Source organism: Falco naumanni, chromosome 12 (genome assembly GCF_017639655.2).
Source record: "Falco naumanni isolate bFalNau1 chromosome 12, bFalNau1.pat, whole genome shotgun sequence".
Classification (NCBI taxonomy): Eukaryota; Metazoa; Chordata; class Aves; order Falconiformes; family Falconidae; genus Falco; species Falco naumanni.
This window is the reverse complement of record NC_054065.1, coordinates 12684113-12709967: the sequence shown is the minus strand read 5'-3', so window position 1 is coordinate 12709967 and position 25855 is coordinate 12684113. Positions and strand designations below refer to the sequence as shown.

General features: G+C 44.3%; 1 protein-coding gene across 1 annotated transcript; it reads left to right on the top strand.

Annotated features, from left to right (window-relative positions):
- Positions 1-788: 788 nt before the first annotated feature.
- Positions 789-22852, top strand: MRPS18A (mitochondrial ribosomal protein S18A). Its single transcript, XM_040612019.1, has 6 exons — positions 789-932; positions 1097-1128; positions 4601-4705; positions 11642-11765; positions 12584-12650; positions 22101-22852. Exons 1-6 carry the CDS (start codon positions 833-835, stop codon positions 22243-22245), a joined length of 573 nt encoding a protein of 190 aa, XP_040467953.1. The 5' UTR covers positions 789-832; the 3' UTR covers positions 22246-22852.
- The last annotated feature ends 3003 nt before the right edge of the window (positions 22853-25855 follow it).

Below are 25855 nucleotides of genomic sequence, written 5' to 3'. Positions count from 1 at the left end.
ACACACCCCCTCAACAGGCACCTCTAGACTACCTTCCACCAAAGGCAGGTGGAAGCAGCTAAGAGATGAGGCATGCTAAGAAAGGTGATGGGAAAAGTTATCACTCAGCAGCCTAGAAGCTGCCCAAGGCATGCCAAAGGCAAGTGACATTAAAACAAAAATTGAAAGCATCTAAACTGGCCTGACTGGTTACAAGTTTACAGCCTGGCAACATGCCGTTTCCAATCTTCACCTGCCAAATTACACAAGCCAGTGCAGGAACATGCACTGACCTCAGCATCCCTGGCAGAGAGAGATGTGAAACTAGCAGATTTGAAACAAGCCCCTTCCCTGGACCCCACAGCTGGCCTGAAACACCCCAGATACAGGAGTCATCCTGGAGCCTATCCAAACAAAGAGGCCTCTCCACCACATAGTTTAAGCTAAATCACCCCGTGCTCTTCCTCTCACTAGAGAGTCAGGACTCAGGAGCTGTTCCAGGACTGTAGCCTAGGCCTCTGTAACAGGAAGCCAGCACTACCTCTAGATTCACCTCCACCCCAAGCTGACACAAGCTCAAAGAAAACCCCTAAAAAACTCAAACCCCAAAACAGTAACAACAAAAAAACCCTGAAAACAAACCGACAAACAAATGAAAAAAATAAGGAAAACCACTCCAGCGGGGGAATATGCTGGGCAGGGGAATATGCTGGGCGGGGGAACAACAGCCTCCCGCCTCCGCCCTCCTCTCAGGCGACAGGGGCGGGGAAGAGGCGCGCATCAAAATGGCGCCAGCAGAGCCCGCCCCCCCGCCGGCGGAAGCGGGAGTGACGGCACGGCTGGCGACGGCAAGATGGCGGCGCCCAGCCTGCTGCGAGGGGGCTTGAGGCGGTTGTTCACCGGACTCTTTGGAACCGGTTGGGCCTCACCGCCGACCCGAGCACTCCGGGAGGGTGAGTCCGGGGCTGGCCTCGGGCCGCCCAGTGCTGCCCCACTGCCTTACCGCTGTCGGTAGACACGGTTGCGTTCAGTGTATTTCACCATCTTCCCCCACCGAAAATACTGGGGGTTTTAGGCTAATGGGTCTCATTTTGTCCTCACATCTCTTTTTTTGCAGTCGTGGAGGTGACTGAAGGCAACACGACCACAGTAAGTCCCTGCACCCCTTTTACTTGGTAGCTGCTTTGCCGTTGCTTCTCCACCCTTCAGCCTCCCGTTGTGCCTGTGTGTCCATGTCCGACCCCCCTGCCCCAAGGGGAAAAAAAAACGGGCAAAAGGGTCGCTTTTCTTCCTGAAAGACATCTCAGGGTGTGAAGGCAAAACCAGGGTGAGTGTGCCTTGTGAGTGCAGGTAAATGGTGGAGGGTTTGGCTGCCGAAGGTCGTGATCATCACCTGTTGCTGTTGAGTGCCTCCAGTCAGAGCCACCCATGGGTGCGAAACCCCTCGCTGCACCGCTGGTAGAGCTGGCAGCCCCGACTGGTTGGGACCCAACGCGCAAGAGGTGATTCTTCAGCTGGGTTTGTTTCTTAAAGTATTTGGCATCATCTTGAATGTGGGCGGACAAGAAGGAGATTTGCCTAGTGGCTTTGTCACTTCAGCCTAGGCCAGCGACACAATGTGGCATCACAGGATGGCTCTGCGCTAGCTGCATGCCACGCACGTCACTCGCCTTTGATCTGTGTTATGTTTGCTAATCACTGTCTGCCGTAGTGACTACAGGTAATACAAAGTTTGCATCTTGTAACACTCTTTGTAAGAAAACATCTTCAGTGAAAGGAAGATCTTAAATACTAAATGAAAACTGCTCCTGAAAATAAAACAGAAGTTCTGAAGGAACTGATAAAAACAACCATTTTCTCAGCTACAGTTCAAGACAGGATAGAAAAGACCAAAGGAGCAGAATTAGGTTTTTACTTAATTAACACCATGTGATCTACTGTACTTCATGAAGAGAATTGTCATTTTTTAGAAGAAGCACTGAAATTACTGGGGAGGAAAGGAGATTGCATTATTCTGCTCACACATTTCAGTAGCAATCTATGCATTAGCTGGAGATAGGTGGCACAGGTATCTTGGAATGTGTAAATACAGTGAGAGTGGAGCAGGAATTATTTGGTAATAGCTAGAAGACAGTGCGCCTAAATGCTAATGTCTATGAACATAAGTAATAAAGAGGGGACAGACCTTTTTGCTTGCTAATGAAACAGACAAAACCTGGTTTTTCATGCCTTTAAAATTCTGAGATTCCTTCTTGTATTTGTGTTAGTGGATGTTGTCAGGTTTGAAACCTGGATGGAGCAGGTTACTTACATTTTAGGTATATAATATCAAATAGAATATGGCAGTTAACAAGACCTCTAGGACTGTCAACAAAAGTAAGTTTAAAGTGTGATAGTAGGTGTGATGGAAAGTCTCTTTTTCTTCAAGTGACAGACTAATCTTTGCCCAGAGACCTGGAAAGAAGAGCTTGTAAGAATGTCCTGAAGTTGTAACCAAAACAAGGGGGGAGTGTGCACACCGACACAACACATACAGTGGAGTGCTGCACTTTGCTGTCAGTTTCCAGCGGGATGTAAATTATAATTGCAAAGTGCATTAACTGAGGCTTGAAGTAAAAAAAGTATGCAATTACAGTAGCAGAGCATTTCAGAAAAATAAATTTTCCAGGCCCATTGTAGAAGCATAAGGAATATTATATATATTCCTTATATCTTATCATATCATACAGATATTTCTACTGTATGATATCCTAGTATCAATCTAGGATCTGTCAGTGCCCCTAGATGAAAATCTTGTAACAAATGGTGTAAATTGACCAACCAAAGAGGTGATACGTTTCTTGGCATATCCTCTGGTCACTCCATTTATCCTGCTCTGCATTAGTCTTTTCTGAATCGATCTTTCTATTCTCATTGTTCTGTGCATGCTTGCATTTATCAGTATTGAAGGAGGTGTTTGATATGAACCAGAGGAATGAATCCCAGAGAAATCTGGATTTCATCAGCACACTGAGAGTGTACAGCCCCTGTATTCCCTCTTAGTTCTTTAAGAGAAGAGTAATAACTAAGTGGGTTAATAATATGAAAGCACTCAGTAGTTGGGGGAATAATTGCCAAAATCTGTATACTGAAATTTATCTGAAGAAAAACTGATACTGACATAGCATTCTGAATCTGTATTAGTTTCCAAGATGGAATTACAGTCTGAAGCCAGACTGGCAAGAATCAAGACCAGATACACTAGCTTCCCAAAATATAACTTTACCAATGAATAGAAAATTAGATACTGGCCTATGTTTTGTATTCAAACTGGCTGTTCTACTTGTGGGGGGAGGAATCTTACTTAAAAATTGACAATATTCTCTCTCTTTGAGGTACTGAGATGCTTGAACTACAAATAACTTCAATTTTGCCATCACTAGACAAGGAAGACACAAATCCATGGTGTAAAATAGTTCTGACAGTTCAGCTGAATGTCAGTTTCCCATGTACACTTAACAGAAAAATATCATGCTTTTCTTTTCCCAGGTTTTCCGGCACAGAACCTGATGGTGCAGTCTAAATCAGTCCACTTTTTTCTTCAGAATAACATTGCATTCCACGCATGGTTTCTTTTTAAACTCTGATGTTTGCACTATTTGAGGCTGTCAGTTGGTGTTCAAAATCTGGTTTTAATCCTAATTTGACCAAAGGAAACTTCCAAAATACTTTGGAGGAAAAAATGGCTTAGTTTTATTGTCTCTTTTGTCTCTTCAGCTGCAATTTGAGATAGCTCTTGCTTCTATTCGTAAGTCCTCAAAAATGACAAGCGTGCATGTGGATAGACTTCATGTTCGTAACATATCTACATTTAGAAAACAAATTTCTCAAGTTCTTCACACACGCCCCTTCTGCATCTCTTTGTATGTTACTTTTGAGGAAAAGTGTTAGATGTCACCACTTTGTAGTAATATAGAAAAGATTATAAAATGATCTCCTGAAGGAATTGTTCAGGGAATTAAACTGGATAAAACATTGGTGTATTTTAAAAACCAAAAAAAAACCCAAATAAACAAAACAAAACAAAACAAAAAAAAAAGAAAACCACAAACCCACAGACATCTCCTAACAGTTCTTTTGTAAATTTAACTTTTGCTCAGAATTTTCCCTGTTGGTGATTTATAGCAAGCCGCTGCATGTTTTCATTCACGACATGCATCTGCTATTCTGTGACACTCTTTTATGCTCATAAAAAAAATGTGTTCTAAAGCTTTTGGCTAAAGGGCCTTTACAATTTCAAGGCATGGTCTTTCAAAAGACTACTACAATAAATGGAATTCAGGCAAATATGAGAACTTCACACTGACTGTGAACTAGTTTACATTTAGTAAAACATACAAGAATTTACCAAATGGTTCTCTCCGCCCTTTGGATTTGTTCTTCCCCCATATTCTGTGTACATCCAAAGTGGTTGTTAAATTTGTATGTAAGTGAGTTGGCATGATGCAGATGCTGTTCCCCTTAAATCTGCTCAGTACTGACCAACGTGATGTGGACTTGATGATAAGTATTCCTCAAGTCACAGGTGCAGGTAGAAGACTAAACTACGCCTGATCTTTATATCCTTTGCATTGTTTTCTAGATTGAAGGGAGAATTATAGAGGATGCTCAAGCACCAGCTCCTCCAAACCCCTCTGGCCAGTGTCCCATCTGTCGCTGGAACCTGAAGCATAAGTACGATTACGTGGTAAGTTCCATGAAGGAGCATTCCCTCATCCTCAAAGCTAGGTAAATACTGCTGTCAGATCTACATACTACACAACCTGCCCTTCTTGTCTTTTGCTGGGTGTAGTAAAGATACAACTCCATCTCTGCTTCTCTTGAGTGTAGCAATGGCTTCCCACATAGTAATTGTTTCCCTTGGCTGATAGTGTTCCTGGCAAAAAGGATGAGCTCATATAAAATAGGAGGTTTGGAATTGTACACATGGCCATCTGATCTGAGGCGGCCATATATATCTCTTTTGTGGCCAGGTGCCTTTCAGCATTGTATTTCCAGGAGACTCAAACTAGAACGCAACATTAATCAACTGATTCAGGCCTGTTCTACCTCCAGAGAGGCCAAAAGACTTGGCTAGATCAATTACATGTCTTGAAGCACTACAATTTCTCATTGGGTCATTTTCACTAAGGTAATGACTGTTATATATAACTTTCAAAACTCTCGATGGGCATGAAGGAGAGTATATGTGTTTACATCTCTTGCAACAGGAAAAAATAGGTTTGATTAAAGCTTTTTGCAGGAAATGCTGATAAGAAGTTTATTAGTTAATGAGACGATTACTAACACGAAATGTAGAAGATGGCAGGGAAATCCTGTAATGCTTTTAAACAAAAGCACAGCAGTCAAGAACACTTTAGATTAAGAAGTGTGAGATAGAAGATGGAGAATGTAACTTTACAAGAGGTCATTCAAACATGAGAGTTTACAAAAGGACTAAGTGCTCCCCTTGCAAGCTAAAAACCCAGTACTAGAATTAGAAAAGAAGAAAACCAGACAGGAACATGCTGATACTAAGATAAAGCAACAGAAAACTCAGAATAAGTTAATGTCAATAGGATTAGAGCGAGGGAGATACATATGCATCTGGAGGAAAAGAAATCTTTCTGAGAAAGTGCATTAATGAGATAAGTGGACTGAAAGCCATGTTGGCTGCAGAATGACTAAGCTGCTCGCATGCAGTCCTAGTGCACACACACAAAAGGAAAATTATGTTTTAATATCTAGATAGTAATGGCAATCTTGCAAATGTGAAACAACAGGAAAAAGCAGGTACAGAAATAACTTAAGCATTGAATTAGGTACAGATCAGCAGGCCTGGATTGCATGTAGCCCCAGGATCTTAAGGGAAGTAGTTAGAAAATGTATCATTTCACTTGCAGGATTTTTTGAAAGCATGAAAAAAATCCTAAGGAATCACTAAATGGTTTGAAAATAGCAGCTGAAATACTAAGTAGTTGAGAGAGGAAGGAGAATGTTGCTGATGATTATTACTTGGTAAATCAAACACTGCAAATAACCAAGTAAAATGGTACCAACTAGGAGTAAAAACAATAACCTATTGGATAGGATGAATTATGACTCATGAATTACGAATTAGGAGTACAGCTATAGTGCCAGACTACAAGCAGGTGAAACAACAGATGTGAGATGTAAATGAAATATCAATTTAGTATCTTTCAAAGCCTGTGTTGCAGAAATCGTTTTGGATCTGAGTGTTGTCAGTGTGATTCGGTCTGGATGCAGTATTAAACAGTGAAATATGTTTGGGGCAGGGGAGTATTTAGTGTTCTCTAGTCTCGACAATCTGGAAAGATATAATATACAGTGAATTTGCAGGTGATAGTAAATTAGGAGAAATGGCAAATACCATTAAGGTATGGAAAGTACTACAAAAACAGATCACATTTGGTTTGTGTTGCCTTCTTTGAATGCAGTGATTTCTTGCAACTCTTCTTCATGGTTGCTGAATTGTGTTGTGATTAAAAACAGACCAATTGCTTAAACTGGAAAATAGTTTAAGGTTAATATAAGTTTTATTTCACTTTTAAATGCGAGGAGTCAAGAGCATCATTAAATTGGGTAGTTCTACAGATTTCCAGCAAGCATTCCATGAGTCACACATCAGCAACTCCAGAGAAACTATAAACTGATGCTCAGGCATGAAAGGAGCCATGGGAGCAGATTAAATCTTGGCAATTCATGTATAGGCTCACTTTCTGCTGCTGTCTGGTAGAAGGCTCTGTTGGCATGTAGAGATAACAGTGCCATCAAGAACTAAAGAAGCAGGTTTTTAGACAGTGTGATGCTGTAGAGCCTGATTTCCAGGATTATAAGTAGGTTGTTGATCTCAGCAGGCAACGTAAAGCACGAGTCTTAGGTGTGTTTGTAGACTGAACTAAGGTTATGAGATTTCTTCCACACTTCAGTTTGATTCTTAGATCTTGATTTCTACTGGTCAGTATTGAGGCAAGAGAGAAACCAAATGTGAGGGGAAATCCTTCAGCCACAGTCTTGAAAATCATTGCCTGAGATCATTACTAAGAAATTGTGGTCCTGAGAGACAAACTAGGAACATGTCCATCCTGGCTGTCATGTAGGTTTTTGAGTGCATATGCTTCTGAAGTATATATATCCAGTACTCCCGCTGTAGAGCAGAGGAAAACCTGGACAAAAAGCTAGAGAGAGCAGTGTGAACTGGCATTTCAGAATTGTAGACGTTTCTTACCTCAGTATGTAGAAGCATTCCTCTGTGGGGCTAATGAGAACTAGGAGAAATTTCAGTTCTGGAGCAGACCACCTCTTCTTCTTGAATAACTCCCTTATATGTTTGGATGCTTTGTACCAGTCATGGATTTTCATGCTTCTAAATGTCAAGGTGAATAAAATCTCCCTTTTCTGCACAAAAGCAGTCTGCTATTTTTCTTTGCTGCAGCAGTGATGAGCAGCAGAATCTTTAAATGCTTAAATAATAAAGTGCAAGTATTTAACTCTGTGGGTAATTAAACAGTGGCACCATTTACTTACTGGTGGTTAATTGTCCTAAAAGTCTGTAAATTGAGAACAGCTATTTTTGTTAAAGATATAGCCCAGTTCATACAGCATATAACCTATAATCTGTCTTGGTAAGAGATCAGAATGGATGGATCACAGTGATTCCTTTGAGATTGATAAGCTGAGATCAGTCAGTTGCACAGAAGGGAAAGTGTGAGCTTTTTTGCTTGGGACGCTTGTAATTGGACTGAATGAGGCCCTGTGAAAAGGGAAGTGTTGAATTAGCCCCTGAGGGAGCTGAGTAATATGACCTCACAGGACTTTCCTTTTGTCATGTGCAGCTAGCACAGTCTAAAGTAGTGGCATAATGAGTTACTTTGGCTGTCAGAGAACTGGGGGACCAATGTCTCCAAAGTTATTAATCAACTGAACAGGCATTGTGAGCACTAGCAGTTCATGATTCCAACCTGCCTCCGCTGTGGTGTGGAGGGCTGTAGTTGTCTTTGCCAGTTCTGTCCTTAGTCTCTGCCGAGGCTCAGGATAACAGAGCCTAAGGTATAAATTCCCACAGTTTGTGGTCTGCGTGTGTCTGTCCATTGAAACTGAGACCTCAGTTGATTTTTTTCACATCCATTGGAGATAAAAAATTATTTTGGTCATTGTTAGGATGCAACTGGATTGAAACCTGCAGTCCTGTTATGAAATGCCTGGAGAATGGTGTACAGCTCCCAGGAGTAAGGGAGAAAAGAAAAACTAGACTCTTGTATAACTGGAAATAATGACTGGCAGACTTGTGTGATACAGCTCAGTAGTAATTTGGCTACACAGACAGAACTCTTCTTGTGGTAAATGAAGGTTTTAATGAATCGCATGTAAGCAGTCAAGGATCCTGCTTTTCAGAGTGTCTGCAGATATTAAAATGCAGAGATGCATCTGCATTTTGGTTGCCATCCATTCACAGGAACGTGCTGTACATAGTGTTTCGTTTAGCAAGTTTATCCAGCCCTTTTAGAGGTGAAGGCTAAACTTGTTTTTCATTTTCCCCCTTATCCACTTCAAACATCATTAGTCTGAGTAGGCAGTAAATATGTCATCTTGCTTTGGCAGCAATGAGAGGAAACCAAACTGCAAGCTTTGCCTATTAGCCCTAGATTAATTCAATCCAAGTTGTTTTCATCAAATGCTGCAGATTACAGGGGTGGGATTCTGGGTCCAGCCTCATGGGAGCTGTCCAGTGATTAAAGCAAATCCGTGGTTACAGGCTTGGCTGTCCACTAGCACAAAATGTGAATTTCATGGAACATGACGGCACCATGAGAACTTGCCAGGCATATTTTTTTCTTTGGCCGCTCCACATACTTGCTTCCCTCCACAGCTGCCCCATAAAGTTGGCTGTACCTGTTTGCTTTCTCCCTGTGGTAAGATGCATCTGTGCAAGTACTCTGGGAGAGGCACCTGGCCTGTTAACTGTGGGGATCTTCAGAAATGGACAAATCGTCTGTCAAGCATGCAGCATTTTAAGCCAAACAGTGTGAGCATAACCTGGAGCTGCAGCGGCTGGGACATAGATGATTTCAGTTAAGAAATGACTGCCACACAAGGGTGTTGGTCAGTTGGTGACACTGTTGATCAGAGATGATAACAGAGAGCAGATTTTCCTGATGTTTTTCCACAGAGGGAAAAAGAAAGGCTACCTCCCTTTGTTTCCCACCACCCCCCTTTGCATGGAAACACTTGATAACAAGCCTGTGACTCCATGAGGCGTGGTGGTAATATGAAAAATCAGTTGGACCACACACACCCTTCACAAGAGTCTGTGGCCTGCTTAGACTTTCACAGATTCAAAGACTGGAACAGCCTCAAATTTGCCATCAGATCCCTTTTTCCTCTTCCCTACAGAGTAATGCAGCAGACTAGTAGAAAAGTCTCTTAAGTTTTTCTCTTTCTAGGCACTTGGAGCTAAACAGCCCTTCTTCACTTAAGGAAGTGGTATGTTTGCGCTAAATGGCAAATTGAGCTGTGGGTGATTTGGAGAACTGGATGGCTAAAGAAGCAGCAAAAGGGGGATGGAGTCTTGCTCTGGCTTCCTGAATCCAGTCCAGTGCATTTCAGGAGGGGCTGAAAGTCAGTGCCCTTGGACTGTTTGGCTGGCCTCCGTCCAGTTTCCAATGCAGCTGGCACCAACTGTTCCCCTGGTTACTGTTCTCATTGGCAAGGCCATGTATTAGCTGGGCTGAGGACACTTTGCTTCCGTTTTAACCATAGAAGGCCTCTCAGGAACTTGCTGCTAGTTGCTCAGCTATGCTTTTCTTGTTCTTTGGGTACAGCATCACTCTGTATGGTGGTTGATAAGTCATTCTGTATCAGTGAGAAGTTGCCTAACCTGCCATGTTTTCAAAGGAGCTGGATCTGAAAGTCAGTCTGAACACATCCATTGTAGAAAGAAAGCCAGATAAGGGAAGACGGAAATTGTGTTATTGATTGTGTTGTGGTATTAGTGAGGGTGGGATTGAAGGGGGGGGGGGGCGGGGGGGGGACGACAAAAAAAACTGAAAAACCCAAACCAACAAAAAAACCTCTAAATTTTGACTGCAGCACTTGTATGACAGCATCTGTCAGAATCGGTCATTACCAGAAAGCCATGTTGAATTCCAGCAGCCCCCTTCAGAGCTGAGCTGGTCTTGTGCAGTGGAAGTGGATGTATAATTCCTAGATAGCTAGATTCATTTTATATCCACTTGTGATTGTTTGATTTTGCAAGGCTAGGATGAAGCTAGGAGTGGTCCATGGAGCTCTTCGTAAAAGAACAAACATATGGGGGTGGGAGTAGGTCTGTGAATCTGTAACAGGCAGAGTCAGGGTCACCCAACATGAAAAGCAACAAGTACTCTTTGTTCTTGCCTGTTGCTGTTGACAGAGAGTGTGTAAAGTGCTGTCATACCTCGTATGAATTCTCATTCTGTCAGGGTGCTTGCTGGCAGCTTGCTGAACATGCTTACAACAGCAGCGGAGAAGTAAACTCAACCAGCAACAAGTCTGTCAACAGGTAGGGGAAGAAACGAGCACAGAGTCTCCAGGGGCCTTTTGGGCCAACTTATGCTGATGTCAGCATGTCAGGGGGAGCTGTCTATATCGGCCTGAGGGGTAGCTTTGTACTGGTGCTGTATGTGGAAATGGAGAGCATGTATCAAAATACTGGGCTGCTATACTGTTAACAGTTAATGGGACACTTGTGCAACAGCTGTTGCTGCTGTGTTTAAAAATTTTTCATCCCAGGCCTGTGATACTATCTGATCCTAGAGGTCCCTTTAATTGTTTTTATTAAGAGTGCTTTACATTTCCAGAGCTGTGACCATTGGAAAGGTCAACAGCAGTGTAATTTCAATGATTCTTGAACCACAGACAAACCCTCGGCATGCTCTGAATGCTCCTTCCATCCAGCATGGCTGTAACAGCCCCACCTAATGCATGCAGTCGAAGAACTGAAGGCAGCAATTTATCCTGTTAGGTCTTTCTCATCAGCGCACGTTCTTTTCTTACAAAAAGCTTCTTCATGCAAGATCTTGGATCATTTCCCTGCTCTCCACCCCTCCAGAGAGACATGAGAGAAGTTCCACCATGGGAAACTGGATAAAAGTTTGAGGAGTAGATAGCAGAGAACAGTCCTGCTCTGAGGGAACAAGGAGGGGGCCAGAGGTGATCTAACAGATCTGTGACCTTTAGGATAGCAGCTGTGACGGCATTTCAAGTTGTGTAAACACTATCCATCTGTAGGTCTTGTGTAACTGTGCCTGACTACCTAGGACACATTATCTTAGCTAGAATCTTGGAGCAAGCAACAGTAAAGTAGCAGGGATTGCAGCTGACATCATGTGTTTACACTAGTGAAGTCAAGGGAAGACTCAGACCATCTGAGTGACCTTACTGCGCTAAGCTGGCAGGCATAGTGACAGCAAGCAAAAGCCCCTTGTTGTGAAGCTGCAGCCAAAATGCGTAGGAAGGAGTCATTGTTTTGTTTTGCTTTGTTTTCAGTTCCGTAGACAGCACGAGGGTCAGCCCAACACCTAAGAATCACAGCAGCTAAAGTAGCTATAGCACTGATGGATTTGCCCTTCTCTTGCTCCTTCAGGACGTCTTGCTGCTGAGTCAGTTTATCCGTTCTGATGGAGGGATGCTGCCACGAAGGATCACAGGCCTCTGTTTGGAGGAGCACAAGAAGATTGCTGTCTGTGTGCAGATGGCTCACCGTGCAGGTACCTAGCCTCCTCCTGAGACAACCCCTTACTGTGGGGTACCTATAGAACCCCTTGAGAGGGGTCTCCCACCCAACTGGTATAGCTCAGTGAGATGTCATTGTCCAGTCACCCAGCAAACTTGTTATAGTCCAAGTGCTGGGACAGGATGATGGACTAGAGGCTACTCCTTCCACTTTCTGTGTGTCTTGGCTCCTGCCTTGGCAGCGGACATTTATCCCTTTAGATGACACTGCCATTGCAGAAAGATCTGGGAAGTGGCTCAGTCTCTAGTAACTAATGATTAATACCAGCTTCTGAAATCACTCAATTTAGCGTAAGCTTGACCAACCCCATTAATAACATGCACAGTCTACCATCTGCCATGTGAAGAATTTTTTGCTATACCCTAGGAGTGGGACCAAGGTTGACATAGTTGGAGTGTTGAGCTGATCTTTGTGTGTGGTACCTGAGTTGTATCCAGGTTAAATAGACTGAGGATTTTAATGGTCAGATTTTCATCCTGGAGATAGAATCTGATTGGACACCAGTGGCCTGTGCCATCTCAAAAAGCCTCTTCATTGAGCCCAAGTGGCTGTGTCTTCGGTGTGTATTTCCTCTCTGTACCCAGCAGAACCTTCTAGCATCTCTTTGGCTGGAGTGCAGGTTCAAGCAATGACATAAAATACCCTTTCTACTGTAGTTTTTTGAGTTTTTGCTGTGCTCTTCTAATAGGGACCTGGGTTGCCTGGCTTATGAAGTGTAATGTTATTTCTAGATGCTGTAGAGGCAAGGAGACACTGCAAAATATTCTCACGCCTTTCTTTTTTTTGTTCCAGGTTTGTTGCCAAACCACAGGCCTCCACTTCCTGAAGGGCATATTCCGAAGAAACACAAGTTGAACAGGTGAATAGTCTTGTCTTTCCACATCTCTTTTTTCAGGAGTAGATTGGAAGAGGAAAAGCAGTTCCTTATAACTAGGTAAAACATGCCTCAGGCAGCCGGGCTTATAAAGAGTACTCACAGTATTTCAGAGAAGGAGAGTCTGTCATGATATTCTTTTGTCAGTCTTTTAAGGACAAACCACATCTCATTCAAAGCATTTATCCCCACAGGATTAAAACTGCCACACGTGTTAAGAGTCTGCCCTCCCTTCTTCAGCTGTGCTCACCCTCCTTATAACTCATACTCAGTAGGCAGTTGCAGGAGGATGCCACTGAGATGGAGTCCCAGCCTCACAGAGTAGTTGAGATTGGAAGGAGCCTCTGGACATAGTCTAGGCCAAGCCCCCTGCTCAAGCAGGATCACCTAGAACAGGTTACCTAAGTCTACGTCCAGTCAGGTTTTTAATATCTCCAAGGATGGACCTTCTGCAGTTTCTTTGGGCAGCTTGTTCTAAAGAACCACCCTCATAGTGAAACAGTTTCCTTATGTTCAGACAGAATTTCTTGTGTTTCAGTTTGTGCCCATTGCCTCTTACTCTGTTACTGGGCTCCACTGGGAAGAGCCTGGCTCTGCTTCTTTACACCCTCCCTTGAAGTATTTATGAACATTGGTAAGACCCCTCTGAGTCATCTTTTCTCCAGGCTGAACAGTTGTTCTCTCTTAGGTTTTTGATGTCTGGCCCCTGACAGCAGGAGGGTGCCCAGGAGCGGTATCAGCAGTGAGCAGGGGGCTGAGCAGCCAGCAGGGGCCCATGACAAGCCTGTTCCCCTCTGCCCCAGCCCTGTTTCCCCCAGTCAGTGATTTGTTCTTTGCCTGCCCTTGCTATGCAACAGGGTCTCGTCCCCCTTCCTGGCCTGAATGGCCCCTGGCCTTTGGTGGGCGAAGGGAAAGCCTGTGGCTGCCTCCTGCTCGGTGCTGGGCGCTCAGAGGTGCTAATCCCCTGTTTATGACCTCACACTCTGTTTCCATGGGAATGCCAGAGCGGTTTATGAACCTCGCATTAGCAAGCTGTGGGGTTACCAGAGGCCATGGGGCTGTTGCTGGGAGAGCTTAGGCTGCAGGGCTAGGGATGGTTGGAGACTCCTACATTTTAGGTCTTAAGCTCTTGGAAATGTCCCTTGGATGCTGGCAGGCTGTGTACTGGGTATCAGTGAGGATCAAATAAGAGGACTCCACATTTGATGTAGCCTTGTAGCCATCAGATATTTCAACTCTGTAAACCTCTTTCCTGTGTCTTACAAATCTTTGGGATTCTTTAGAGGCTGTGTCTATTTAGCAGCTGTGGGGTGGAGCACATTATCTAGTTCACATTCACATAGCAACCCTGCATAGCAGGTTGAGGCAGGAAATGGTAAATCCTTTATCTTGCTAGAATCACACCAGGACTCCAGATTAATGCCCTGACTCTTAGAATTGTTCCATAGACTGGTATAGTGAGAACAAAGAATGGATACCTCTGGATACATTCTACATGCAAGTAGATGTGCTGCACCTCTAAAATTAAGAGATTTAAATTGGAGATTAGTATCAAAGCCCTCCCTATTGCATTGCTAGTCCTTCCCTACACCACCCTTGTGGTTTTTTTCTCCCAGCAAGGGAACGTAGCAAGCAGGGCGGAAGCAGAGTTTAGAAAAAGAGAGCAGAGCTGTTGCTGAGGAGGCGGAACAGCATTGAAACAGGCAGGCTTTGGGGTCTGGGTGGAGACATGAGAATGGGATCAAGAAATTGGATTGAGCATTTTGATGGTGGGGCTGGAACTAAACAAAGGAGTCCCAGAGCCAGGATAGAGTGCAGGGGTACTTCAGAAGTGCTCTCCTGGTCTCTCATGATACTGTCTTCTCAGCATGCTGGAAGGGGAAAGCTCTTCATGTTGGACCCTTGCAAAATCTTTGCCATTGTGGTTATGTGAGAGTTTTGACTGTGTGTACCCCTGCCTGCACCTCCTGCATGGCTCTCTGGAACCACATAAGGCAGGGGATACAAATTCATTCCTTCCTCTAGCACCTCATCAAAAGTTTCCCACATAAATGAATTGTCTAATCTTACCTTGTCTTTGTGTCTGTACTTGTTTCTAAGGCTTTCTGTAAGTCTGTAGTAATTTGGGAAGCACTCAGCCTGTGGTGCTGCCAGATGCAAGTGAGCTGACAGGGAAAGACAGGGGCAGAACTGGGCTGGGACTTTTGAGTGGAACAAGCTGCCTTGTTCAGTGCCATGCGAACATGACCAGGTCATCCTCTAATCCTGTCTGGTATAATGTCAGGGCCGCACACCTAACTTAATCTGTTCCTTCACTGTGTTTGTGTCTGCTGTGTTTTTAAGTGCTAGTTCAAGAAGGGATCAACAGGATCTAGGTAGAGCCTATTATAGCAGGCAGTACATTACACAGTTAAGTAATGTATTTTTCAAATCCTTGAGCTTAAACTCTTCTTGAGATCACTGTATTGACTGCTCTGGTTGTTTTTACCTCCCTGCTTAAATGAGAGGTAATAGTGCCTTTTTGCACTGCTGCTGTAGCCCTAGGAATGCCAACAGGAAGAAACTGAGGTGCCTCATAATATGCTTGGGCCCCTTGTAAAAGCTCTTCCAAGACAGAAACACAGGTAATGTACATTCCTTAATGTCAGTTTAACCAGTCCTTGTGGTCTCTAGCTCCTCCTGCAGTGATGGCTTTTTCCTTGCTCTGCCAGTGGGTCAACTCTGAGTGTGGTGTTGAAATACGCTTTTCTGTACCCCATCCCCTCCAAAATAACCCTGACCAGCCACACTTCAGGAGCAGACTGAAGTGCCAATATTGCAGGTGCTGGAACTATTGAATTGCTATCAGCTCCTTGAGGGACTTTTAACCTGTTCTGTGAAGGAACCAGGGATCCTGGCACAGCAGCTTGCCCATTGCTGTGCACTGATGCTGGCAGAGGTGAAAGAGGCATCACTTTCTTGGCTCTGCAGGAATCTGGTCCTCCTTGATCAAAAGAAAGTAGTCATGCAGCAACAAGCCAGCGAACAGAGACAAACTTGTATCAAGGCTGCAAATTGAGATGGATAGTTCACACAGGTGGCTAATAGTATCCAGTATACTGAGATTTTAGTCCATTCCCAGTCACATGGCCTCCATTCCTGCTGACTCCTGCTTGCTCACCTGCACTTACTCTCTTGCCATCAGGAGTTTGCATTGCACATAGAAGAAAGCTTTGTATACAGAAGACAGTTCCTGCTGTCTTAAAATAGGAAGGTGCAAGGTGAAAAGAACAGACAGAGCACTGTAAAGGCATATAGTCTGTCTCAAGACTGTGACAATAAGCTTTGCCCTGATGAAGGACAGCATTTCTCACAGAGTCTTATCTGTACTTTTGTGTGATCATCCCTTCTGCTCTGAATTCCCTCTCATTACCCCCCTGTAATCAATCCAACTCTTCACTCTGAATTTAGACATCTTTTACTTTTTTGAAGAGGGGACTTACAAGAAGTCACTGGCTACTCCAGATGTTACCCCACATACTTCTGTGAGAATTTCTACCGTCTGGGGACAGAAGAATCTTACGCTGAGCTGAAGAATGTTTTGCTGATGGTAGGGCTCTTGACATTAGACTTGCACCATCAGCTGCTAGAATGACAGGACCAAGATGAAAGCCTAAGATAACCTTGGGGACTGATGTCACTCACACCACCTGAGACTGAAGGAGATGCATGATGGGGAGTGTAACTTGAAGCAGGAGTCAGAACCCAACACCTCTACCATAATACAGACCTGGGCATTCACTTACTGCATGTAGACTCAGAGCAGCAAGCCCTGCCTGGCTGAAGTCTGGCAGATTACTTCATTTGGATGAGCAATCCCTTTCATTTCTCTCCAGTCTTGCAAAGCTCTTGTTGATGCTCCCTTTGGCCAGGCATTTTCCAAGGTTGTGTCAGTATTTTTGAGAGCAGCTTCATCTGCTGCCGAAAGAGGGACAGACCAGCCTGATGAAAAACTGCTTTGCCTTGCTCTTTGCCCCTGAGACAACATATAGGCCAGCTGCATGGGACAAACCCTGTGGCACCTGGGCAAAAGTGCTAAGGAAGTACATAAAAAAGGGTTGAGGAGCTGTGTTAATGTATACTTTTGAGAGTGCCGGAAAAGCTGCTCATCAGCTTTTCCTTGGCTGCACGTGTGGCCATCTTGGCCAGAATGTTTGGCCCGTATCACAGTCACCCTGTATAAAATGAGCGCCCTTAAAATACAAAGTGTCTGGCATGCACTGGCTAGCACCTAGCTGAGATTAAAATGTAACATGCCACTGTATGGAACTATCAGCAAACTGTCTTCTTTTAACAAGGGTCAGGGGTGCTTCCCTGCTGTTGATCTAATCATGTGAAGTATGGATTTATCATCCAGAACCCCTCTACGTGCTCTGCCTCTCCAGGTGTTCTGGTGCTTATTCAGCGATGTTCTCCAAAAAGCAGAATTCCTGCTCTATTTTCTGAAGTGTTTTTATTGTCTCCGTTGTACGAACTTTGGACATTCCCTCCTACATGCCCCAGCTTTCTCTGCAGAGAGGTAAGAATTTCCCTGCTTTGCACTGGGTCACTTGGCAGCTGGCCTCTGCCTACCCACCCCATCTCCCAACCTTGTTTCTACTACTGGAATGCAAGAGGAAGAGCAGAATGCTTTGGGAAGTAGCGGCTTGCAGATCCCGCCTTGTTCTTGGTTAGCCAACTTTCTGACACAGTATGCAATCAGCCATCCAGGATGTAATATAATGTAGAGGAGGAGACTGGGAACTGCAGAAGGTATAACGTGAAAGTGAAATGCCAGTTTGAGCCAAACTGTGTGGTCCTGGGTGTGGTAGATGTAGGAGAACACCTTGTGGTTAGAATTCAACTGGGGAGTGCTCCACAGCGCTGTCTTCTACCCGCTGCAGTTGGGACACTGTCCAGGTGAGACTTACCATGATATTTCATATTTCTTGGACTTCAGTTCTTTGCCTTTCTGCTTTCTGCCTAATTTATTTTTGACAGCAGAAGCTCATGAATGTTACCACTTGACCGCTTTACTAGCAGTGGGTGCTTTTGAAGAAATACAGCCATGGGAGTACCTACATCATCAACTCTTGAGTCTACTGTCCTTCCCCTTCTCTTCCATATTATTTGTCTGCAGAACCTGGACATGTAAAACCAAGGAAGTTTACCCCTGTCGATGTAGAATTACTCCCTGTAGTTCATTTTCTCATGTTTGGCCTAGTCTGGAGCTTTCACTGTTTCCAAGGGATGATTCCACAAGCAAATTTGTCTTGCAGCGAAGGATTGTCCCCCCATCCTTTGCCTGAATTCTCACTTTCGTAACTTCCTGCTGTGATTTCTGCATCCATTTGGGCTCCAGCCTGGCATGCTGCAGAAACAACATATTTTCACTAGCCCATGAAGCCAAGGAAGTTCTCAGGAGTTTCACCAACACTGCATGGAGTGACTGACTGTTCTGGTATTCCAGAGTCTTGTCAGCGCAGGCCATCACACACCAGAACTGTTTGGGAAATGGTCAAACACAGCTGCAGGTCAGACTTCTGTCCTTGGTTTCAGGAATGGAAACTTGAAAAGCTCAGCAGTTTTCTTTCCAGCATGGAGGTTGTTACATGGATAGTGTGCACTAACACTCTATCCAGAACAGTCACTGAGTTCAAGCCAGCGTGTAGATGCACTCTTAATGAGAAAATAGCACTCATTTTCCTCTGGCAGGTCCAAAATACTGGTTGAAGTACAACACTGTGAAGTTGTTCCCATTCCAAAAGGACTAAAGGATGTCACAGGTTCCCTGAGGCTGGGCTTTGTCAGCAAGAGATGCTGTAGATGATGGAGTACTTGATTTTGAGTGCTCAGCTGCCACTCCATTTTCAGCTTCCTACTGGCAGAACAGAAGTTGGCACAGATAATACCCAAGTCAATCCTTCCTCCATCACCTGAACTGAAGAAGTTGCTATGTGGTAGGAAAGAGGCAGGTTCCATATGAACTCCTCATGAATTACAAAGTTCTCAGGCTCTGTGGACACCTCTCGTCCCTGGGAGCAGAATCTGGTTTCACTGCTATCAGCATTTCACTCCAGCAGCATGTGGTTTCTCTCATCTGCGTGGAAACTCTTCTGTGCATAGCATGAGAATTCAAAAGCAAAGAGCCAGAGTGGCTGCAGGTGAGCAAAGCCAAGAGGTGTCACGGGAAGGGATGTGGCAGGGAGGAGGCAGTCTTGCCAGCACTTTGATCGAGTGCTTCCTGCAGTCTGTAGCCCTCTGCCTTCTGCTCTTAATCCAAACAAAAGCCAGATTGAAAAAGTTCAGTGAGGGTTCAGAAGTTCAGCCTTGAACTGCACCAACGTGGCCTTTGCTTGGGCTGTGTGCAGGACTGCATTTGCCCCATGGGTAGATCATTTCCCTTACCCAGCACCTGGAAGCCCTTTGCCTGCTCCTGGGTGTTAAGTGGCAGCCTCTGAGTGGGAAGGCTTTGGGGCCTCGCCTGCCCACTGAGTAAAATCCATGGAAACAGGCCTCCTTATGCTACAGAGATTTTAGGCGATTGCAGTGGCTGCAGGTGACTAACAGCAGTTGTTTCCGTCCTCTTTATATATCTTGCCTTTTCCCATCAGGGAAATCCCACCAAGATTCCCATCATGCTTTATCCAAACTACTCATTTATGCAGCTGGAGTCTAGGGATTCTGTTTTTTGTCCAGGATCCTGCCATACTGAAGGGGGCAAGCAGAGCCCTGAGGTGAGTAGCCAGTCCCCAAGATTGGCAGTTCTGCCCCGCTTTGTCCATACTGAGAGCTCTGCACTCTGAGATAACGGGTTAGGAGGCTGCCGACCAGCTGCATTTGGCATCCACATGGAGGCTGTGTCCTGACAACCCTTGGCTGGTTGAGAAAATTCAGACCATCTGCCAGTGTGTGTTTGTAGGTTATTATAAAAACTCCTCAAGGCAAACCGTGTGGTTGGATACAATGGAAGGTTGGGTGACTTGGCTGGAAAAGAGGGTACACTACCTTAAATGGACAGCAGAGTTTGCAGAAACATCCTGTGTGCTGGGCTTTGAAGCTCTCATATGTGAGTTTTGTGGATTGTTTTTAGTCTCAGAAAAAAAAAAATCTGTGAAACAGTAGGAACTGGGGTTAGTCAAAGAGAAAAAGGAATTTTGTAGACTGACTGCTCCCAGGCATCAGGCTTTTGCCACTGCTGAATCAAGGTGGTAAAAAAAAAAAAAAAAAAAAAAAAAAGGCAGCAAACAAAATAGGACAAGTTTGAGTTTGGGACAAAGCAAGTATTAAAAGCGCTAAAAGCAAATGTGCTCCAGGAAGGGAAAGCGTCCAAATGTCTGTTTCAGCTAACAATGAAAAGCCCCAGCCTGCAGTCCCCAAAGGAAGCCAAAAGCCTGGACCAGAGGGCTGGATTAGACCTGCTCAAAAGAGAAATAACAAAAGCTTTAAAATCAGGCCATTACTAAATCCTCCTTCCTATGCAGAATTGGGGTGTGCACTTCCAGCCCCCACACAGAAACAGAGGGATTTCTTAAAAAGCTACTGTCTGTCTAAACCTGCACACAGCATTGATGTGTATCTGTCTCACATTCACACATTCACTTCTCTCCCAGTGAGATCATTTATTATCACGGGAGCACTTTCCCATAAGCATGTGGACACGTGACCAGAACTGCACTTGGCACGCTGATGCATTAAAACAATTTGGGATTTTTTTTTCCTCTTTCACTGTAAGTGCAGTCTTGCGATACCAAAACTTGTGCTATAGACCTCCCCCTGCAGCAAGGGGAATATGAAAAGAAGGGCCGAGCCCCATGTGCCCATCTAATACCCCTGCAGCTTCTCCCAAAGGAGCTGCCTTGCCATGGTTCTTTGCCAGATTCCAAACTGGGGACCTGTTTGGTCTCACTGAACTCCCCTTGCATGTGAAATGAAAGGCAAGAGAAATTAGAGTCCTGTCCTGATGTTGTTATGTAAGGGATTCCACTAATGCACTAGCATAACATTGAAGGTCAAAAGAGACTAATATAATGCATGCATAGGAGAAGAAGTGGCTGTATCTTGCTTGATACCTTTTCCCAGATTCCCTCCTGCTGTTGCTTCTAGGTGTTTAGTTAACTAACATAAACTTTTCAAAGCAAAAGAAAAGCCTTTTGGAAGTGGCTTCGTTTCAGTAGCAGGTACTTCCAAATATGATTCTTTTTTCAATTTGTGCTGTTCAGGATTGCTGAGGAAGAAAAGTGCTAGGAAAACGGGCTTGCTGTTACATAGTCTGTGGCTGCCTGGCATAGCAAGCTTGCTTTGTAGTTCTCAGGAATGTGCCAAATGCCTTCAAACAAATGCACTACATGGTCTCTGTCCAAAGTTCCTAATATCTCAAATTTGCACGATGCAAAATAAAAGGTAACAAAGCTGTTTGGGGAGAGGATGACTGATTGAGGTTACATTAAGACCATGGGATTACTCAACCAGAGGCATGCAAACATCGCTGGACAAAGTTTATCAGTCTGTTCCAAATTCTAATTTGTTAGAGCATTGTTTGTGCAGATTATGCTAGGGTTTTACTTTGGATCTTTATTGTCTGAAAAGACTCCTCTTTCTCTAAGGACCTCTATTCCCCTCTCTACTGGTAGCAAAAGATTTAAAGCCTAACAAAACTCTAGGCCACCCAGCCACAGGGTAAGATTTCCAGTAACTGATTCTGGATCTGAAATCCCCTGCCTGTTTGCAAAGCCAAGTCTAAAACTTCAAATGGTAAAAAACAGAGCATATTTGCCAGACGTTGCTCTTCACAGAGATTTGTAGTTTTGTGATGATAATTCCATTCTAGTACCTCTTACACTGTAGGTTCTGACTTCCTGCACCAGCAAGCTGCAGTAGTATTGTACAGAGTTGGATGTATGAAAATACAAGACTAGGACAGAAACCCATCACATGCAGAAGAAATAACCGATTATCCACCAGAAGTAAACTAATCCCTTTTTAGAGACTTTATTTCTCACAGAGTTTAGCCTTTGTAATTCGTTTACCTTATTGAGGCCAGCTGTTGAAATAACACCTCCCATAGAGGCTGGATGCATTCAGTCTTGGACTTAGTTGCAATGAAGGGGTTTGGCACTCCAGTTTTGCTACAGGTGGACGACTTGCCAGCAGCCTGGAGACTACACCCGATTTGTAAGACTGGAAGTCAAGCAGGTGCCAGGGGGTTCAGTGCAGAGGTGCAGCTTAGAAGTTCCAAAACAAAGAAAGATTCCTTTCCAGTGGCCCTTTCTGAATTGAGGGGGCTCTGCTCATCGTTATTCCTTTTATAAAGAGGCATGTGTGGAGGCAAAGGCTACAGTGCCTGCTCCTGCTTCAGTTGGAACCTCTTCTCTGTGATCACTCTCAAGCTGAAATGCATTTGTGTTTTTTTGACAGGTATCTGACCCGCTGGTCCGTCAGATCTGCAAAGCCTATCTGGAAGAGGGGCCCTAAGTGGTGCAAAAAACCTCTGCCAGTGGGACACCCTTTGCTGAAGGATAATGTCAAATATACACACAAGCCTCTCTGTTTAAACCACTAGTGGACAGAACTGGCATAGTCAGTAAGCACAGCTGTTTCCCACTGTTCTGCTTTTTTTGCAAGGTTGTCAGTATCCCCAGTTTTCTTATGCCAAAACTCTCATTAGTACTCTATACTGTCTCCAGTGAATGAGCTGCAACCTGCTCCTCTAGCAGAATACAAGATTTAGCAAAGTGAAGTTCAGTGTGCAGAATGATTTGGAGAAAGGAGGGGCAAAGACTTTTACCTCAAAGCTGGAAAGGATCTGAAGGCTTTTGTTTCATCGTGGTTCATGACTGGGTTTGGAAAAGCATGTTTCCCACTTTTTCCAACAATGAATGGTGATTCCCCATTAACCTGTGTTTCAGCTCAGATCTGCCTCATTTGGGCTTTTATACCCATGACACTAATGGAAGTAAAAGTCTCCTGCAGAACTATATTTCCTTGACAGTAACAGAAATTGTTATGACTACCGAAATTAATTTTTTCAATTATCTGTACTATCCATAATTTGCAGCAGAACACCTATGGCAGTGGTAAACAGACATGTGTATCTTACACGTCCCCTTAAGGATTTCTGGCTTGTGCTTCACTCCTGGATCTAGAAAATACAGAATGTTGACATCCTTAATGACTTGGCCTGTGATTTTTTCCCCATGGAAATACATTTGCCTTAAGTCTTCCATATTGGTGGTATGGCTGCTTCCTGGGATAGTTTGGGCCTGATAGATGCGCATAATTTTCCACGCTCTAACTAAAAGGTGGCACCATTTCTCTCCTTGTATAGTAGTACATGCATGTACCTTCCACCTGCTGACCACTGCTACTCGAGATGTGCTACTTATGGGCCTGGTATGAAAAGGTCATTACATTTATCAGGGTCATTATGGCTTTGGCTACGTTTCTTTGATATTTGTCTGGGGGCTACAGATCAACACAGCTTATTTATATACTACTATGCCACTTAACCTTGTACTGCTTTCATCAGAATCATCTGCTAATACCTGTCAGCATGGACAGGAACAGAGAGTAAGGATAAACACGTTTTACACAGGAAACCAAGTTATAATGGGTCTTCTTAGCCTTACTTTGTGAAATGGAAGCCCTACATTCAGCCCCTTGAGCTGGCCAAGATTTTTTTGCTTTGGGAGGCAGAGCGAAGACTTCATTAACTATACTGAGATAAAATCTCTGGCTGACCATCTATTTTATGAAGCTTTGAAACTTACAGCCCTTCAGAAAGGAAAAGATTTTTCTTTCTTCTCCTGCGTACACAAGTTACTATGTCTTCTAGCCTAGGTAGCTCTGCTCAGTGAGCTTTACTAATGGAAAAGTCACTGGATTAAACCACTGCCTTGAGATGAACCTGAATGAGCACATTTTGCAAAAGACCAGGTGATGCCCACAGTTAATGTTTTCTACAGTTTAGTGCCACGAGCTGGAAAGACCTCTCTAATTTTCATGAAACCTAACATTTGAAAAACAAAACACTTTCTTCAATATGCCTTTCTGGAGTTCAGGGTTTAGTACAGATCCCTTATAGTATGCATGAGCTTTCTACTCTGAGTGCAGCCCTGTTCTCTTTGTCATTCATGGGTGATAGTAGGCATTCATTCATGCTGTCTCCAAATTAGTTTTTGTGTAAGCATGGTGTCAAGTAAGTGTCATGGTTGTATAAGCATGTGCAACCAGATGGCCTAGGTTTGATTTCTAACCTGGGGCTTCACCCATCGTGGAAGAAAATGCCATTTGTCAGTATCTAAAGGATCTTCAGTGACACATAACAGGGAATTCAACCTGGAGCTGAAGGAGGATCACACACAGCAAAGTCCTAAGAAAAGAACTGGGGCCAGAATCCAGGCACAAAAGAATCCTGCTCAAAGTGCAGAGGTTTCACACATTTATTAGAACAAGCAGTAAACAAGTGTCTCCTAAATATAAAATCTAAATGTTCTGGAGTCCTCATCCCACACAGGAGAGTCACAACATGAAGGGCAGATCCACGTTCTTCTCGCCAGTGCCGAAGTAGACATAGCCATATTGCTTGGTCATTGGGACATGGTAGAACGTCAGTCCCAGCCACAGCAGGCTCCGCAGCACCACCACAATGCCTCCCTTCTCTAGCTGGACAGTCCAGGAGCCTGTGCAAGAAAATGCCATTTGTCAGTATGTCACAAGTACAGTCACTGAAAAGGAGCAAAAGGCAGCATTCCCGGAGCAAGCTGTCCCTAAGCTGAGAGGGGGACTGCAGTGCATTCTGCCTGACCAGTTAACAATGCACAAGGCTGCACTGGAGTTTGTGACACCTGAGAAAAGGGAAGTGAGGGAGACCAGAAACCTTGATACCTTTTTTTCTTTTGTCAGTTCAGCATTACAGGCTGCCCTCAATTCCAGATGTCTGTGTCTAGCTTCACACAGTAGCATATTCCCTGGCTATGATAGTAACGTCATATGCATCACAGGAAGGGACCCCTGGAGCTCCAGACTTGTATACTTGATCCCTAGGAGAGGCTAGAGCTATTCTTGGATGCTTCTGAGTGGGCAGCAGTTACTCTACCAAGCTGCCACCTACTTGGTCTAGCTGCTAGCTATAGAGAGCCAAGACTAGCTATAGCAATCCTGCATAGGTATGAAATTTCTTTTTAAAATAAACTTGTAGCATTAGTAGTGAGAAGAAGAAGACACTTCAGCTCCAGAGAAGACTGGTTTCCCTGATGCAGCAACTGGGAAAGAAGAAGACAGCATGAAAAGCACGGTATTTCTTAGCTCAGAGAATTTTGCAGAAAAGGTTAATTCTCTTCAGTCTTTCCTGGCTCCATCATTGAAGAGGATGTGCGTGGTAGGGGCAAAGGGATTAGTTTCCGCATTAATTTTGCTTTGGCTCTGCAGAGGAGGTTCAGAGCCAGTGTGAAAATGCAATTTCTCCTGGATGCAAGGAGCTCTGAGCCACTGAGTGTTTGTTTTGCATCTGACACGACAGCCTGGGAACAACACAGGAGGGGAGGGGGCTGGAGCATCAGCTTGGATTCAATGCCAGAGGGCAAGGAGCTGCCAAAAGAAGAAAATACCAGCTTCAGCACCAAATCAGTAACACCTAGAGGCTACAATGTAAGGAAGAAGGTTCCTGCCAAATCTTCATCTAAAAGCAAAAGCAGCAGGCCCAAATAAAAAAGTGCAGTTGGAGCTGTCATACTACTACGGGCCTGGAGTCAAGTGGTCAGGCTGTCTGCACCCAAAGTCAAAATCTGCCAATTCCAGAGTAAGCAGAAAGCCCATAATGTGTTGGGCCAGTTAGACGGTATTCATCCTTGTAGATAATTTTAGGCTCATCAATTTATGCTGTGACTCATGCTTACTCATGTCATGGTTAGCCTGGGGAAGGGCTTCTGTGATTGCTGTCAGCTGCCAGTCCTCCCCTTCCCACTCACTTCTGACTCTTGGCCAATTTTAGTGACATCCGACAAAGGGTTGAAGTGTTTTAACACCACAAGTTCCTACAACAGGTCTCCACAGGACATGGCCCAAGGGTTGACTGCAGCTCCTGAAGCTATTTGTTTATCTGCCAGCAGCTGTGAGGAAGCACAGGCTGTTTGGCTTGCCTGGCAGCAGCTATCTGGGCAATCAGTGCTTGT